The sequence below is a fragment of the Coregonus clupeaformis genome, chromosome 21, assembly GCF_020615455.1.
Source record: "Coregonus clupeaformis isolate EN_2021a chromosome 21, ASM2061545v1, whole genome shotgun sequence".
NCBI lineage: Eukaryota > Metazoa > Chordata > Actinopteri > Salmoniformes > Salmonidae > Coregonus > Coregonus clupeaformis.
Window position 1 is genome coordinate 47,964,842 of NC_059212.1, and position 17,307 is coordinate 47,982,148.

The 17,307-nt window shown below is 43.1% G+C and overlaps 1 protein-coding gene across 2 annotated transcripts in view; it reads left to right on the forward strand.

The window, feature by feature from the left end:
• Positions 1-17,307, forward strand: part of LOC121535384 (CTD small phosphatase-like protein) — a 47,142-nt gene that overhangs the window by 29,503 nt on the left and 332 nt on the right. Inside the window, exons 3-7 of one of the 2 annotated variants that reach the window (XM_041842403.2) lie at positions 1,838-1,870; positions 6,684-6,785; positions 9,824-9,880; positions 14,029-14,121; positions 17,047-17,232. In XM_041842403.2, the coding sequence (XP_041698337.1) occupies positions 1,838-1,870; positions 6,684-6,785; positions 9,824-9,880; positions 14,029-14,121; positions 17,047-17,232 (471 nt within the window). The remainder of the gene's footprint in view (positions 1-1,837; positions 1,871-6,683; positions 6,786-9,823; positions 9,881-14,028; positions 14,122-17,046; positions 17,233-17,307) is intronic. The other variant, XM_041842404.2, reaches the window with a different exon arrangement.

The window sequence follows — 17,307 nt, forward strand, 5'->3', positions numbered from 1 at the left end:
ATCTGTGGAATTTCTTTCCTCCTTAATGCGTTTGAGCCAATCAGTTGTGTTGTGACAAGGCAGGGGTGGTATACAGAAGATGGCCCTATTTGGTAAAAGACTAAGTCCATATTATGGCAAGAACAGCTCAAATAAGCAAAGAGAAACGACAGTCCATCATTACTTTAAGACATGAAGGTCAGTCAATACGAAACATTTCCAGAACTTTGAACTTTCTTCAAGTGCAGTCGCAAAAACCATCAAGAGCTATGATGAAACTGGCTCTCATGAGGACTGCCACAGGAATGGAAGACCCAGAGTTACCTCTGCTGCAGAGGATAAGTTCATTAGCGTTACCAGCCTCAGAAATTCAAGTCACAGACACATCTCAACATCAACTGTTCAGAGGAGACTGTGTGGATCAGGACTTCATGGTCGAATTGCTGCAAAGAAACCACTACTAAAGGACACCAATAAGAAGAAGAGACTTGCTTGGGCCAAGCAACACGAGCAATGGACATTAGACCGGTGGAAATGTGTCCTTTGGTCTGTAGTCCAAATGTGAGATTTTTAGTTTCAACCACCGTGTCTTTGTGAGACGCGGTGTGGGTGAACGGATAATCTCTGCATGTGTATTTCCCACCGTAAAGCATGGAGGAGGAGGTGTGGGGGTGCTTTGCTGGTGACACTGTCTGTGATTTATTTAGAATTCAAGGCACACTTAACCACCATGGCTACCACAGCATTCTGCAGCGATACGCCATCCCATCTGGTTTGGGCTTAGTGGGGCTATCATTAGTTTTTTAACAGGACAATGACCCAACACACCTCCAGGCTGTGTAAGGGCTATTTTACCAAGGAGAGTGCTGGAGTGCTGCATCAGATGACCTGGCCTCCACAATCCCCCAACCTCAACCCAATTGAGATGGTTTGGGATGATTCGGACCGCAGAGTGAAGGAAAAGCAGCCAACAAGTGCTCAGCATATGTGGGAACTCCTTCAAGACTGTTGGAAAAGCATTCCAGTTGAAGCTGGTTGAGAGAATGCCAAGTGTGCAAAGCTGTCATCAAGGCAAAGGGTGGCTACTTTGAAGAATCTCAAATATAAAATATATTTTGGTTTGTTTAACACTTTTTTTGGTTGCTACATGATTCCATATATGGTATTTCATAGTTTTGATGTCTTCACTATTATTCTACAATGTAGAAAATAGTAAAAATATGATTAGGTGTGTCCAAACTTTTGACTGGTACTGTACACATACACACACACACACACACACACACACACACACACACACCTACTTCTAGGCGGCAGATAAACAATGAAGAAGATAAATGTCTTTGAAGAACTCCAGAAAATCTGTTTCAACATTGACTGTTATGTTTCCATGTTTGTGACGTGCTCTCTCACTCTCTTTCTGTCTCTCTGTGTCTCTCGCTCTGTCTCTGTGTCTCTCTCGCTCTGTGTCTCTCTCTCTCGCTCCGTCTGTGTCTCTCTCTCTCTTGCTCCGTCTGTGTGTCTCTCTGTCTGTCTCCCTCTCGCTCCGTCTGTGTGTCTCTCTCTCGCGCCGTCTGTGTCTCTCTCTGTCTCTCTCTCGCGCCGTCTGTGTCTCTCTCGCTCTGTTTCTCTCTCTCTCGCTCCGTCTGTGTGTCTCTCTCTCTCTCTCTCTCTCTCTCTTGCTCCGTCTGTGTCTCTCTCTCTCTGTCTCTCTCTCGCTCCGTCTGTGTCTCTCTCTCTCGCTCCGTCTGTGTCTCTCTCTGTCTCTCTCACTCCGTCTCTCTCTCTCTCTCTCTCTCGCTCCGTCTGTGTCTCTCTCTCTCTGTGTCTCTCTCTCTCTCTCTCTGTGTGTGTCTAGTTTGACCAGGTCGAGGTTATTCCTATCCTTAGTGTATGTATCACTATTTATCTTTCCTTCTGCATGTGTCCTTAAATGGCTGAATCCTAACTTGAGATCCGTCTGCATGAAACAACTTGAGATCCGTGATCCTAACTCTGACTATTGACTATCGTGTAAATCATTAAGTCATTCATTGCTGTCAATGAGATATAAGTGAAAATGTGACTTATAGGCATGGATCTCAAGTCTAAGATTCGGCTCTGTATCTGTGAGAATCAGTGCTGCTCTGAATGTCTTGGCTCTATGTAGGGCTGCACGATTAATCCAATTTTAATCGAAATTGCGATATTAAGCTGCAAATGTGCCAACAAAATATGGGTTAGCCCCTAATGCTAATCGCTAGCTAGCTGGTTAGCTAAATCCACTGAGATGGAGCAAATCTTGCTAGCAAACTTTTTCTCTAATACAGGCCGGTACCAGTGGTGGGGTATATCAGCATTGTTTGTGCAACAGCTTGTTCTTAATCAGAGAGGAAAAGGCATAGAATATTCTAAAATCGTTGCATGAATGTACCTATCTATTTAAATCTAATTAGGGTCCCATGGGAAACACTGACCAACACTTTGGTTCCTACTCTGTCACAACCATCTCCTCCCTTACTTCTGTTGTCATGCCAACAAAACTACATTCCACTGTATTCCAACCATAAAATTAGAACGATCGTTCTATTTCTATGATTGCAACAGTTTACCCAAGTGTTTTGATCTAGAATCGCAAGTAAAATTGCAATATTTGTTACGCAATTCGCAATTCGATTTTATTGGCTATATTGTGCAGTCCTAGCTCTGGGACTGAAGTCCTCTTATATCAGAATTTTGCGTGGTGGTGGGCTTAATTTAAGGCGTTTGTAAACAATCAAACGGTGTTCAAGCTAATTGGATCGCCTGCATGAGTGATACAGTGGTTTGGTTGCCTTTGAAAACTTCCTAACAACACTAACTGCCAGCCTGACCAATCTAGTGTGATCTATCTTCCTCCATTCCTTCTAAAGCCAGTTAGCGACGTGTTGAGTTTCTACTATTTCTCTTGTATTGCTCTAATGAGTTGTCTTCATTTGGTTTAACAGACAGACAACGTAATAATCTGTTGGGACCAGAATGAGACGCTCTCTAGGTAAACAAAGTAACTGAACCTCCTAGACATCCTGCCCATCAATTATGTAGAATGTCAATTCGCAGCCAAGACCGCCTTTACTAGAAGAATCCACTATGGCCTCTTGAACACGTTTTGACAAGGAACAATAAATGTAGCTGTAGGGGCGACATGTTTGCTTCTTTTAAGGCACAAGAAGGAAATTGTCATTTAAGTCCTGTCTGCCTACAATGAGGTTTATGCTACATTCTGCACCTAATACATTGCTTTTGCACTATGAAAAAGTTGCCCCCGATTTGTCTTGCAGACATAGGCTTACTCTGTGAGGGGCTTCAATCCTATTGGTTCTTGTAGTCTACGGGCTACATCCCAAATAGCACCCTATTCTCTACATAGTGCACTACTTTTGACTAGAGCCCTGTGCACTACATAGGGAATACGGTGCTATTTGGGATGCGGCCATAGCCTTCTGCTCTCATGGAGAGTAGGATGTGATTGATCCCATTAAGCTAATATAGGGTATTAAAGGAGAGCTTGTTATCTAGTTACTAAGATAAACACTGGCTAGATCGCCTACCACTGTCTGTGTCTGAGCCTAAAGCCCATTAAACATAGATTCAGCTTCGGCCTCAAGGCAGGGAACAGATGGTACTAGTTGCAGTGGCCACTGTTCACTGTACAGTGCCTTGCAAAAAGTATTCATTCCCCCTTGGCGTTTTTTCCTATTTTGTTGCATTACAACCTGTCATTTCAATGTTATCTTTATTTGGATTTCATGAAATGGACGTACACAAAATAGTCCAAATTGGTGCAGTGAAAAAAAATAAAAATAAAGTTTAAAATAAAAAGTTTAAATAATTAACGGAAAAGTGGTGCGTGCATATGTATTCACCCCCTTTGCTATGAAGCCCCTAAATAAAATCTGGTGCCACCAATTAACTTCAGAAGTCACATAATTAGTTAAATAAAGTCCACCTGTGTGCAATCTAAATGTCACATGATCTGTCACATGATCTCGGTGTATATATACACACCTGTTCTGAAAGGCGCCAGAGTCTGCAACACCACTAAGCAAGGGGCACCACCAAGCAAGCGGCACCATGGAGACCAAGGAGCTCTCCAAACAGGTCAGGGACAAAGTTCTGGAGAAATATAAAAAAAATATCCGACACTTTGAACATCCCACGGAGCACCATTAAAGCCATTATTAAGAATATGGCACCACAACAAACCTGCCAAGAGAGGGCCACCCACCAAAACTCACGGACCAGGCAAGGAGGGCATTAATCAGTGAGGCAACAGAGACCAAAGATAACCCTGAAGGAGCTGCAAAGCTCCACAGCGGAGATTGGAGTATCTGTCCATAGGACCACTTTAAGACGTACACTCCACAGAGCTGGGCTTTACGGAAGAGTGGCCAGAAAAAAGCCATTGCTTAAAGAAAAAAATAAGGAAACAATTTTGGTGTTTGCCAAAAGGCATGTGGGAGACTCCCCAAACATATGGAAGAAGGTACTCTGGTCAGATGAGACTAAAATTAAGCTTTTTGGCCATCAAGGAAAACACTATGTCTGGCGCAAACCCAACACCTCTCATCACCCCGAGAACACCATCCCCACAGTGAAGCATGGTGGTGGCAGCATCATGCTGTGGGGATGTTTTTCATTGGCAGGGACTGGGAAACTGGTCACAATTGAATGAATGATGGATGGCGCTAAATACAGGGAAATTCTTGAGGGAAACCTGTTTCAGTCTTCCATAGATTTGAGACTGGGACGGAGGTTCACCTTCCAGCAGGACAATGACCCTAAGCATACTGCTAAAGCAACACTCGAGTGGTTTAAGGGGCAACATTTAAATGTATTGGAATGGCCTAGTCAAAGCCCAGACCTCAATCCAATTGAGAATCTGTGGTATGACCATGATTGCTGTACACCAGCGGAACCCATCCAACTTGAAGGAGCTGGAGCAGTTTTGCCTTGAAGAATGGGCATAGATCCCAGTGGCTAGATGTGCCAAGCTTATAGAGACATACCCCAAGAGACTTGCAGCTGTAATTGCTGCAAAAGGTGGCTCTACAAAGTAGGTGAATAGTTATGCACGCTCAAGTTTTCTTTTTCTTTTTTTATTATTTCTTGTTAGTTTCACACACAAAAAATATTTTGCATCTTAAAAGTGGTAGGCATGTTGTGTAAATCAAATGATGCAACTCCCCCAAAAAAATCTATTTTAATTCCAGGTTGTAATGCAACAAAAAAGGAAAAATGCCAAGGGGGGTGAATACTTTCGCAAGCCACTGTATATGATCATCTCCTGTTACCTTTTTAAATGGATTAGGCTAGATATGCTGCATGTCCATCTCTCACTAGCACCATCATGGCTTCCATTTAATATCACTTCAGGTCCATGCAGGAAATTGCAGTTGGCGACAGTGATCTGGTGTTAATATAGTCTGTGTTCCTGTGAAGGACAGTAAGTGATTTCCTGGAAAGTGGTCCTGCCTGTCAGTCTGGTTGCGTCACAAATTGCACCCTATTCCCTGGTTAAAAGTAGTGCCCTGTATCGGGAATAATAAAACATATTTTTAAAAAATGGGACGCAGGCTGTCTGTAATGATTGACCGCAACATGACCTGTTACTGTCTGTCAGAATGTGTGAAAATGGTTAACTTAATCTCTTCAGATTAGACTGGAGGGATTAAACACACTATATTACACTGGGTTGGTGTTGAGAGGGAAGGACAGAGATGAGAAGGGAAGAAGGGACTCTTGTGGAGGGGATTCCTGTTCTGAGGTGATGCCAGGAGAGAATGCACTCCATGCAGGGATGGGTAGCTTCAGTCCTCGGAGTGTTGTTGGGTAGCTTCAGTCCTCGGAGTGTTGTTGGTTCTGTTTGATGTAGACCCGATCTGTGCAAAAGAGAGAACCACAGACAGTTCCACAGTGTTAGCTAGCGCTAGTGTTCATGTTTCTCTCCATTCTTCCTTCTTCATGGGAAACATCAGACTCACTATTTATACTGGGCTGCTAATCACACATTAACTAATGATATCTCTATGTGTTGAATAATTCTCTCTCTCTCTCCTTCTCCCCTCTCTCTCTCTCTCTCTCTCTTTCTCTCTCTCTCTCTCTCCCCTCTCTCACTCTCCCCTCTCTCTCCTTCTCCTCTCTCTCTCTCTCTCTCTCTCTCTCTCATTCTCTCCTCTCTATCCTTCTCTCTCTCTCTCTGTCTCTCTCTCCTTCTCCTCTCTCTCTCTTTCTCTTTCTCCCCTCTCTCTCCCTCGCTCTTCTCTCTCCTCTCTATACCTCTCTTTCTCCCCCCCCCTCTCCCTCTCTCTTCTCTCTCGCTCCTCTCGCTCCCGCCGTCTCTCCTCTCTCTCTCTCTCTCTCTCTCTCTCTCTCTCTCTCTCTCTCTCTCTCTCTCTCTCTCTCTCTCTCTCTGTCTCTGTCTCTGTCTCTCTCTGTCTCTCTCTCTCTCTCTCTACCTCGCGCTCTCTCTCTCTCTCTCTCTCTCTCTCTGTCTCTCTCTCTCGCTCTGTCTCTCTCTCTCTCTCTCTCTCTCTCTCTGCTCTCTCTCTCTCTCTCTCTCTCTCTCTCTCTCTCTCTCTCTCTCTCTCTCTCTACCTCTCTCTCTCTCTCTACTCTCTCTCTCTCTCTCTCTCTCTCTACCTCGCTCTCTAACATATAATCTCTTCTCTCTCTCTCTCCTTCAGCCTCCAGCCAAATTCCTCCTACCAGAGATGAACATATCAGACTATGGGAAGAAGTGTGTAGTGATCGACTTGGATGAGACATTGGTACACAGCTCATTCAAGGTAAAAAAAAATTAAACCCTGGTAGGCTGGGTATTATCAATGTACAGTTTTCATGTCTTATGTTAGATTATTGCTTCAAAACCCTCTGAGACCATAAAGTCGAACTTGGTACTCGGCTCGTTCAAGGTAAAAATCCTCTAACTTTTGTTGCCAAGCTGGGGGGGAAAATGTGCACTACAGATTGTGCTCTTTTATCGCGTGTGTAATGATGTCCGATAAGAAAAAGGGTAGGGGGTTAGATGTTTAGTAACTTCTTTGTTGTTGTAATGTTGGCAAACAGATGATTCCCACTTTTTAATTCTCCCCTCATCAGCCTTTCTAGTATGTTGAACGAGGCTCATCTTGCCTTTTGTCATAATGTAGACACTTAGCCTACATGGTGTAGAACTGTGTCATGTTTACTTTCAGTTCCCCGAGATCTGCTTCTCTCATTCTGTTCATTGGCATCATGAAGGCATACACACACACTACAAACGGTGTGTTTGCAAAGCACTTAGTTCTGAGCCATTAACCGAAATGTCGGTTATTTTTCAGGTTTCTAAACAACTAATTGACAGACTTCCGTTTCGATTATTTAAAATCAAATGTATTTTTTTCTTCTTCTGAGAGCTCAATGTGCACATTGCAGATTTTCTCTAGAGATGAATCAGATCCAGCCTGAACTGTGCGATTTAGTAGGGAGTTGTAGTTTCCAACAGGCCAATATTCTACATAGTTTAGCACAGAAAAACATGGTAATTAACTACAATGACCACAATCCATTGCACATCTACTTGTCCGTTCTGTGTTGTTGTTTTTTTACCGCCTGCTACAGAAGAGAGTAGAATGCGTGATCGTCAGGTGATGTAGAGAGCAGCTGTTCCTACACAAGGTATCTCTACCTGAAAATACAAAGTGATGGATATTTGGTATTCAGCAGTCATAAATGTATGCCTTATTTACTTTGAAGAACTACTAAATAGTGATTTTATCTGACAACATAGGCAGCAGCTCTATAGAGATGAGATGACTTGGAATGAAATAATGAAGTCATCAAATAAAACAAATGTAATAAACACAACAACTGAAATATATAAAGTGATGTGAATAATTGATGGTTAATAAGTGATAAGCAGTAATGGGCAGTCACTACCATCATGGGACTTTTATTAATTGTTTTATTCTGTGTTGTTACAACATTCAAACCAAATAATTGAAACCGAAATTGAAAACCGTGATTATTTATAATTGAACCGAACCGACCACAAAAAGCACTTATCTCTCATCACTTAAAGCAGTCTGAGCTGTAGAGAAACAACACAGAGAGCGTCACCATTTACCTGTTCTGGAAAAAAAGTAATTTAAAGGTAGCTACTAGTTAGTGCACTGACGGGTAGATAAGGAGACTCAGAAAAGTATCCTCTTAGATCCATGCAAATGGCTTTCGGTCACAGTAGAGACTGTTCTGTCCCATGTTATAGAGTCAACAGCAGTAGAGACTGTTCTGTCCCATGTTAGAGAGTCAACAGCAGTAGAGACTGTTCTGTCCCATGTTAGAGAGTCAACAGCAGTAGAGACTGTTCTGTCCCATGTTAGAGAGTCAACAGCAGTAGAGACTGTTCTGTCCCATGTTAGAGAGTCAACAGCAGTAGAGACTGTTCTGTCCCATGTTAGAGAGTCAACAGCAGTAGAGACTGTTCTGTCCCATGTTAGAGAGTCAACCGCAGTAGAGACTGTTCTGTCCCATGTTAGAGAGTCAACCGCAGTAGAGACTGTTCTGTCCCATGTTAGAGAGTCAACAGCAGTAGAGACTATTCTGTCCCATGTTAGAGAGTCAACAGCAGTAGAGACTGTTCTGTCCCATGTTAGAGAGTCAACAGCAGTAGAGACTGTTCTGTCCCATGTTAGAGAGTCAACAGCAGTAGAGACTGTTCTGTCCCATGTTAGAGAGTCAACAGCAGTAGAGACTGTTCTGTCCCATGTTAGAGAGTCAACAGCAGTAGAGACTGTTCTGTCCCATGTTAGAGAGTCAACAGCAGTAGAGACTGTTCTGTCCCATGTTAGAGAGTCAACAGCAGTAGAGACTGTTCTGTCCCATGTTAGAGAGTCAACAGCAGTAGAGACTGTTCTGTCCCATGTTAGAGAGTCAACAGCAGTAGAGACTGTTCTGTCCCATGTTAGAGAGTCAACAGCAGTAGAGACTGTTCTGTCCCATGTTAGAGAGTCAACAGCAGTAGAGACTGTTCTGTCCCATGTTAGAGAGTCAACAGCAGTAGAGACTGTTCTGTCCCATGTTAGAGAGTCAACAGCAGTAGAGACTGTTCTGTCTCATGTTAGAGAGTCAACAGCAGTAGAGACTGTTCTGTCCCATGTTAGAGAGTCAACAGCAGTAGAGACTGTTCTGTCCCATGTTAGAGAGTCAACATCAGTAGAGACTGTTCTGTCCCATGTTAGAGAGTCAACATCAGTAGAGACTGTTCTGTCCCATGTTAGAGAGTCAACATCAGTAGAGACTGTTCTGTCCCATGTTAGAGAGTCAACAGCAGTAGAGACTGTTCTGTCCCATGTTAGAGAGTCAACAGCAGTAGAGACTGTTCTGTCCCATGTTAGAGAGTCAACCGCAGTAGCAGGGATAGACTGTAGTTCACAGAGAGACTGTAGACTAACGGTGACCTTGCTTGGCCTCTGGTGTCGTTAACCAGAATATCTCTCTCGTAATCCCCCTCTGCTCCCCCCCCCCCCCCTCTCTTTTACTTGGTCCAAGTTTTCTCTCTCTCTCTCTCTGTCCTATAGTTTGGTAGAAAGAAAGGCAGAGAGAAAAGGAGGTGGAGAAAGGGAAAGGGAGATTTGTTTTGGCAGAAAAATGGAAGGAGGAGGAGGATAATTAAAGGAGAAGATGAGTTTTCCTTTCTCGAAGGCGACTGAATGGGTGTGTTAGCCTACATCTATGGAACAGTACAAGGTCTCCCCCTGCTGTGTGACTGTTGTATTGCACAGCTGTGTGAACGGTTTCTGGGACACACTGGCTAACACGTTGTGTTTATCTCTCCTCTCTACAGCCCATTAGCAATGCTGACTTCATAGTCCCAGTGGAGATAGATGGAACAGTTCATCAGGTACTGTGGGATCACTACTCTATCTGTCTTAATTCACTTTTTAAAGCAACTGGTTATTTGATTATGTACACTGGAATCATTAGTGTCTCCAACAGTGTTGTCCGAAATGACCCGTTTTGCTTTTATAGAAGCCAAATTAAAAAAGTTATATTTTCACAAGTCTTTCAAAACCCCGACCAAATGTTCCACTGTTGCTCCCAGTTCCTCTGAGCTGAACTCCTTCAGAAGAAGAAGAGGAGGAGAGAGGTCGTGACCCAGTTCAAGTAATCCAGGATAGGCTGTGTGTATCCTGGTTGGCCTATCCATGATTACTTGTACTGGGTGTCGGCTACTGCTACTGGTCTGGGAAAGAGAAGAGGATGGCTGTCTGATTGTTTGACTTAATGTGTGTGTGTGATCAGTGCTTGTTGTAATTCTGACTCTGGTTTCAGTTATATGATCCTATATAAATCACTGGTTGTAGGTGTCATAGTATGGCATTGGTTGAAGCTCAATGTTTAATTCAAATCTCCCTACCATCATATCTAAGCCAATATGACAGCAATGTGGATTTTTTTTTAATCTCAAAAGTTGATTGGCACATTTTTATCGGATTGGAGGTACACAACACACTCCCTGCCTCTCGTCATGAGCTGTCCGGCCATTACCGAGAACCACATACCGGATTTTTAACAGGGTTGTTATTTCTTGCCCCAACCTAACTCAATATTTAGGTGTCGGATAAGAACGAGCCCACAGCGTCCATAAACTGACCATTAGACTTGCCATCTTTCGGACTGAATAAGTTTGTAGGTGCAATAGTTTTGATTTAAATGTATAATTTATCACTCAAGTGCTTATTTCTGGCCATTAAGAACCAACAATGGGCTAGCTACCTTTTTGTAGATTTTCTGACAACGCTAACATATTTTCAGCCAAATCTCAGAGTTCTGAAACCGGACCAAAGCACTTGGGTTGCGCAGCAACAGTGCTAGTAGCTAGCTAACGCCAGTCGGATGAGAGGTAAGCTACAAGCAAAGGAAGCTAGCTATATTCTGCTATGGAAAGTTTTTCACATGGCTGAAGTCATCTGTGTAAACTGTTGGCCTTGACACTTGCGTGTAATCAGAGCACAAACAAATAAGCACAAATAAAGATAGCGAACGTCCTTGGCTGCTATTGGCAGTTAGCTAGCCAACTAAGGTTAGCAAGTAATGTAAGCTACCTAGCAACAAGCCATTTTCAAATCGCAGACCATCAAGAAATCTGCGTTTTAAACCCATTCACCTGTGTTTTATATGGAAAGTCAACAGTGTGTTTTTGCTTCAATAGAGTGATTAGGGGCATGGAACTATAATTTTCCGTATCAAAAGATATATTAGTGCAACACATTCGGCCGAAAATAGCTTGGTATTCATCAGATGACAACAGAAGTGCAACTCTATTTGGCTAGCAGCCACACAAGTAAATGAGCTTACAATGATAAAGCAAGGTATTTTTTTGCAAAAACGATTCATGGCCATCAATCTTTCTAATGTTTATTATAGAAAGTATGTAGCCAGCTACATTTCCTAATGTTTTGCTTGAAGTTAATCCGAGAGAGTCTGCGGATAGAATGCCCGTTCGTGAATTCTCATCCAAGTGGAGAAGTGCAATTTAAGTACAAAATTAGTCTGATGCCAAGCAGAAATTACAATAAGAAGCATTTTTGATATATGTTTAAACGCAGCAAGATATTTCTACATAAAATAAAAAAAATCTGTGACCCCTGGTTTAGCAATGTAGCTAGCTAACTTTACAGCCCTTATCTTATGCGTTGATTCAGTACGCTCCCTCCTCTGTCAATGACATTTTATTCTTGTCACTATACTCCAAATGTGCTCTGACTGATTAACACAGTGTCAAGTTAGTTTTCAATGTGTTCCCGAAAAACTGAATTCGCCATCCAAGTAAAAAGTAGCCATTTACTTGTGTGGCTGCTAGCCAAATAGAGTTGCACTTCTGTTGTCATCTGATGAATACCAAGCTAGGTTAAATAACACCACCATCATTGCTTGCGCGACCTTTGCGCAGTCAATAGAAAATACCATGCTTGCTAACTTGGTTAGCTATGTGACTATTTTCAACACATCAGCTGTTTTCGACAACAACAAAAACATTTTTTTTTACCAAGCAAGATAAATAAACGTTCAATCAGTACTGAGTGAATGGCCAACACAAGTTTCCTGTCATCACCAAGGCTGTCCATTTGAAATAGTGTGAAGATAAATGCGTTCATGACAGGGTTTGTAGCGTAAGCGTAAACGTCACCACCATGGGATCTGAAGGTCCTGGGTTCGCTTCACGGAGGAGACATTTTGACCATTCTTTCGTGTGTAGTTTTATCCCCCCCCTTCTCAATCCTGACACGCAAGCATGGTGTGTGCTTATTTTCAATTATAAGGGTCTCTTAAAAGAGCATCGTTGCGTGGCAATGGACAGGGACTGTGGTGTGTACACACTACTGCGCATATCTTGCTACTATGGAGGAGAGAATGGTGGGAGACTGGAGAGAGCAACTCTCAAGGAGTATGTCATTGCCCTCATCAGTCGGATGCACTCCACTGCTACGGTATATCCCAGGGACACACTGCTTAATGGCAGGGGGTGGTGTTCCCTGAAATGTGTACACCAGCTGATGGGCGGAGCGCCAGACCCCCTCTATGCACTTGTTCATCTTCTGGTTCCACTGGAACTTCCGGCACCTTCCGCTGCATATTATCAGAGAAGACTACAGTTGTCCCGGGGACCAGTTGGATGACCACCTCCTGAATCCACCCATCTGCCGCACCAGTGCGGTCTACTTGGGTGTATCCCAAGTCGTTTCCACCGAGGGTGGGTGAGAAGTAGGTCAGGTCCTCTGCTGGTGCAGAACACAGAACAGTTTGTGTCACTTCATGCCTTGCTTGCTCTCTGAGCCACATAATGTGACAGTCAATAATGTATGGAAATTGTTAATGGGTTGGCTACATGTTGATTATTGGTGTATTTTCCAGGAGCTTGCTCGATTGTCTTGTTAAAAGAGATCAGGGAAGTTTGTTTTTGCCAGTTTACTCCATATTGGCTTAAATGGGTTTCTGGTTTTTCTATTATAATGTTATGCTGTATTATAACGTTATGCTGTATTATAATGTTATGCTGTATTATAATGTTATGCTGTATTATAATGTTATGCTGTATTATAACGTTATGCTGTATTATAATGTTATGCTGTATTATAACGTTATGCTGTATTATAATGTTATGCTGTATTATAACGTTATGCTGTATTATAACGTTATGCTGTATTATAATGTTATGCTGTATTATAACGTTATGCTGTATTATAACGTTATGCTGTATTATAATGTTATGCTGTATTATAACGTTATGCTGTATTATAACGTTATGCTGTATTATAATGTTATGCTGTATTATAACGTTATGCTGTATTATAACGTTATGCTGTATTATAATGTTATGCTGTATTATAATGTTATGCTGTATTATAATGTTATGCTGTATTATAACGTTATGCTGTATTATAATGTTATGCTGTATTATAACGTTATGCTTTATTATAATGTTATGCTGTATTATAATGTTATGCTGTATTATAACGTTATGCTGTATTATAATGTTATGCTGTATTATAACGTTATGCTGTATTATAATGTTATGCTGTATTATAACGTTATGCTGTATTATAACGTTATGCTGTATTATAATGTTATGCTGTATTATAATGTTATGCTGTATTATAATGTTATGCTGTATTATAATGTTATGCTGTATTATAAGGTTATGCTGTATTATAATGTTATGCTGTATTATAATGTTATGTTGTATTATAATGTTGTATAAAAGGTTGTCTAATCACTTTCCGGTGTAAAAAACATGGAAATTAGGTTTTTACACCGGAATGTGATTAGGCTGTTTGAGAAAGTTTGAATCCTAAGTGCAATAGACCAACATAGCTACTGTTGTAGGTCAAAGCTGTTTGCTGGAAAACCTTGGTAGAGCATGGTTGAAGTAGGCATTGTGGTGCTAATGTGAATTTCCTTTCTTTTTCTGCTTCAGACCAATGCCTACATCTCACATAAAACTGTTTTTTTTATTTTTAATGATCCTATATAAATCTGTGGTTGCAGGTGTACGTGCTGAAGAGACCTCATGTGGATGAGTTCTTGCAGAAGATGGGAGAGCTGTTTGAATGCGTTCTCTTCACGGCTAGTCTCGCAAAGGTACTTTCAACAACTCTAATCCTTCGTCACTTGTCTGACATACTCTAGTAGTGCACTGTAGGGAATAGGGTACATACTCTAGTAGTGGACTATAGGGAATAGGGTACATACTCTAGTAGTGCACTGTAGGGAATAGGGTACATACTCTAGTAGTGCACTGTAGGGAATAGGGTACATACTCTAGTAGTGCACTATAGGGAATAAGGTACATACTCTAGTAGTGCACTATAGGGAATAGGGTACATACTCTAGTAGTGCACTATAGGGAATAGGGTACATACTCTAGTAGTGCACTATAGGGAATAGGGTACATACTCTAGTAGTGCACTATAGGGAATAGGGTACATACTCTAGTAGTGCACTATAGGGAATAGGGTACATACTCTAGTAGTGCACTATAGGGAATATAATAATAATAATATAATATGCCATTTAGCAGACGCTTTTATCCAAAGCGACTTACAGTCATGCGTGCATACATTTTTTTGTGTATGGGTGGTCCCGGGGATCGAACCCACTACCTTGATGTTACAAGCGCCGTGCTCTACCAGCTGAGCTACAGAGGACCACATAGGGTACATACTCTAGTAGTGCACTATAGGGAATAGGGTACATACTCTAGTAGTGCACTATAGGGAATAGGGTACATACTCTAGTAGTGCACTATAGGGAATAGGGTACATACTCTAGTAGTGCACTATAGGGAATAGGGTACATACTCTAGTAGTGCACTATAGGGAATAGGGTACATACTCTAGTAGTGCACTATAGGGAATAGGGTACATACTGTACAGTGGGGAGAACAAGTATTTGATACACTGCCGATTTTGCAGGTTTTCCTACTTACAAAGCATGTAGAGGTCTGTAATTTTTATCATAGGTACACTTCAACTGTGAGAGACGGAATCTAAAACAAAAATCCAGAAAATCACATTGTATGATTTTTAAGTAATTAATTTTCATTTTATTGCATGACATAAGTATTTGATCACCTACCAACCAGTAAGAATTCCGGCTCTCACAGACCTGTTAGTTTTTCTTTAAGAAGCCCTCCTGTTCTCCACTCATTACCTGTATTAACTGCACCTGGTCAAGCCAGCGCATGTCCAGGCCCGTCTGAAGTTTGCCAATGATCATCTGGATGATCCAGAGGAGGAATGGGAGAAGGTCATGTGGTCTGATGAGACAAAAATATAGCTTTTTGGTCTAAACTCCACTCGCCATGTTTGGAGGAAGAAGGATGAGTACAACCCCAAGAACACCATCCCAACCATGAAGCATGGAGGTGGAAACATCATTCTTTGGGGATGCTTTTCTGCAAAGGGGACAGGACGACTGCACCGTATTGAGGGGAGGATGGATGGGGCCATGTATCGCGAGATCTTGGCCAACAACCTCCTTCCCTCAGTAAGAGCATTGAAGATGGGTCGTGGCTGGGTCTTCCAGCATGACAACGACCCGAAACACACAGCCAGGGCAACTAAGGAGTGGCTCCATAAGAAGCATCTCAAGGTCCTGGAGTGGCCTAGCCAGTCTCCAGACCTGAACCCAATAGAAAATCTTTGGAGGGGAGCTGAAAGTCCGTATTGCCCAGCGACAGCCCCGAAACCTGAAGGATCTGGAGAAGGTCTGTATGGAGGAGTGGGCCAAAATCCCTGCTGCAGTGTGTGCAAACCTGGTCAAGACCTACAGGAAACGTATGATCTCTGTAATTGCAAACAAAGGTTTCTGTACCAAATATTAAGTTCTGCTTTTCTGATGTATCAAATACTTATGTCATGCAATAAAATGCAAATTAATTACTTAAAAATCATACAATGTGATTTTCTGGATTTTTGTTTTAGATTCCGTCTCTCACAGTTGAAGTGTACCTATGATAAAAATTACAGACCTCTACATGCTTTGCAAGTAGGAAAACCTGCAAAATCGGCAGTGTATCAAATACGTGTTCTCCCCACTGTAGTAGTGCACTGTAGGGAATAGGGTACCATTTGGGACAGGCTCCATGGCTCTTCATCACCAGTCTGTTCTCATTGTTTTGGTTTCTGTTTCTTCTTCTCCCCTGTCTTCCTTCCCTCCCCCTGTCTTCCTTCCCTCCCCCTGTCTTCCTTCCCTCCCCCTGTCTTCCTTCCCTCCCCCTGTCTTCCTTCCCTCCCCCTGTCCTCCCCTCCCCTTTCCTCCCCTCCTGTCCTCCTTCCCTCCCCCCTGTCTTCCTTCCCTCCCCCTGTCTTCCTTCCCTCCCCCCGTCTTCCTTCCCTCCCCCTGCCTCCTTCCCTCCCTTCCCTCCCCCGTCTTCCTTCCCTCCCCCGTCTTCCCTCCCCTCCTCCCCCGTCTTCCTTCCCTCCCCCTCCTCTCTTCCTTCCCTCCCCCCGTCTTCCTTCCCCCCCCCCGTCTTCCTTCCCTCCCCCGTCTTCCTTCCCCCCCCCCGTCTTCCTTCCCCCCCCCGTCTTCCTTCCCTCCCCCCGTCTTCCTTCCCTCCCCCCGTCTTCCTTCCCTCCCCCCGTCTTCCTTCCCTCCCCCTGTCTTCTGTTCTTCCTGCGTTAATATCTTTCTACCCCCTCCTCTTGTCCATCTCTTTGAGCCGCTCTCCGTCTGTCTGTTAACCTCTAATGCATGATGGGCAAGTGTCCACTGTGTGGTAAATGAGCATCTCCCATTTTCAATGTGCCCTATCCCTCAGTAGTGGGATTTCACTGCATTACGGAGACTACCAACCAGCTGCATTAAATAAGTAAGATGTGCTAGTCTAGCCTGGGTACCGGTCTGTTTGTGCCATCATGCCACAGGTTTGGCAGCTGATAGCGGAAACAGAGTAGTTGTACCACGCTAGCTTCAGAGCTTCCTGCTTCCATCTCTGTACAGTGTCCTCTTTGACTCTGTACGGTCTGACCTCTGATCTGTAACCTCTGACCCCTGTGTGTCCAGTATGCGGACCCTGTGGCGGATCTTCTGGACCAGTGGGGTGTGTTCCGAGCCCGTCTGTTCCGGGAGTCGTGTGTGTTTCACCGGGGGAACTACGTTAAAGACCTGAGTAGGCTGGGTAGAGAGCTCAGTAATGTCATCATACTGGACAACTCTCCTGCCTCCTACATCTTCCACCCCGAGAACGCTGTGAGTTCACTAGTTACGTGTGTGTGTGTGTGTGTGTGTGTAGAAGACAACTCTCCTGCCACTGGCCAAATGATC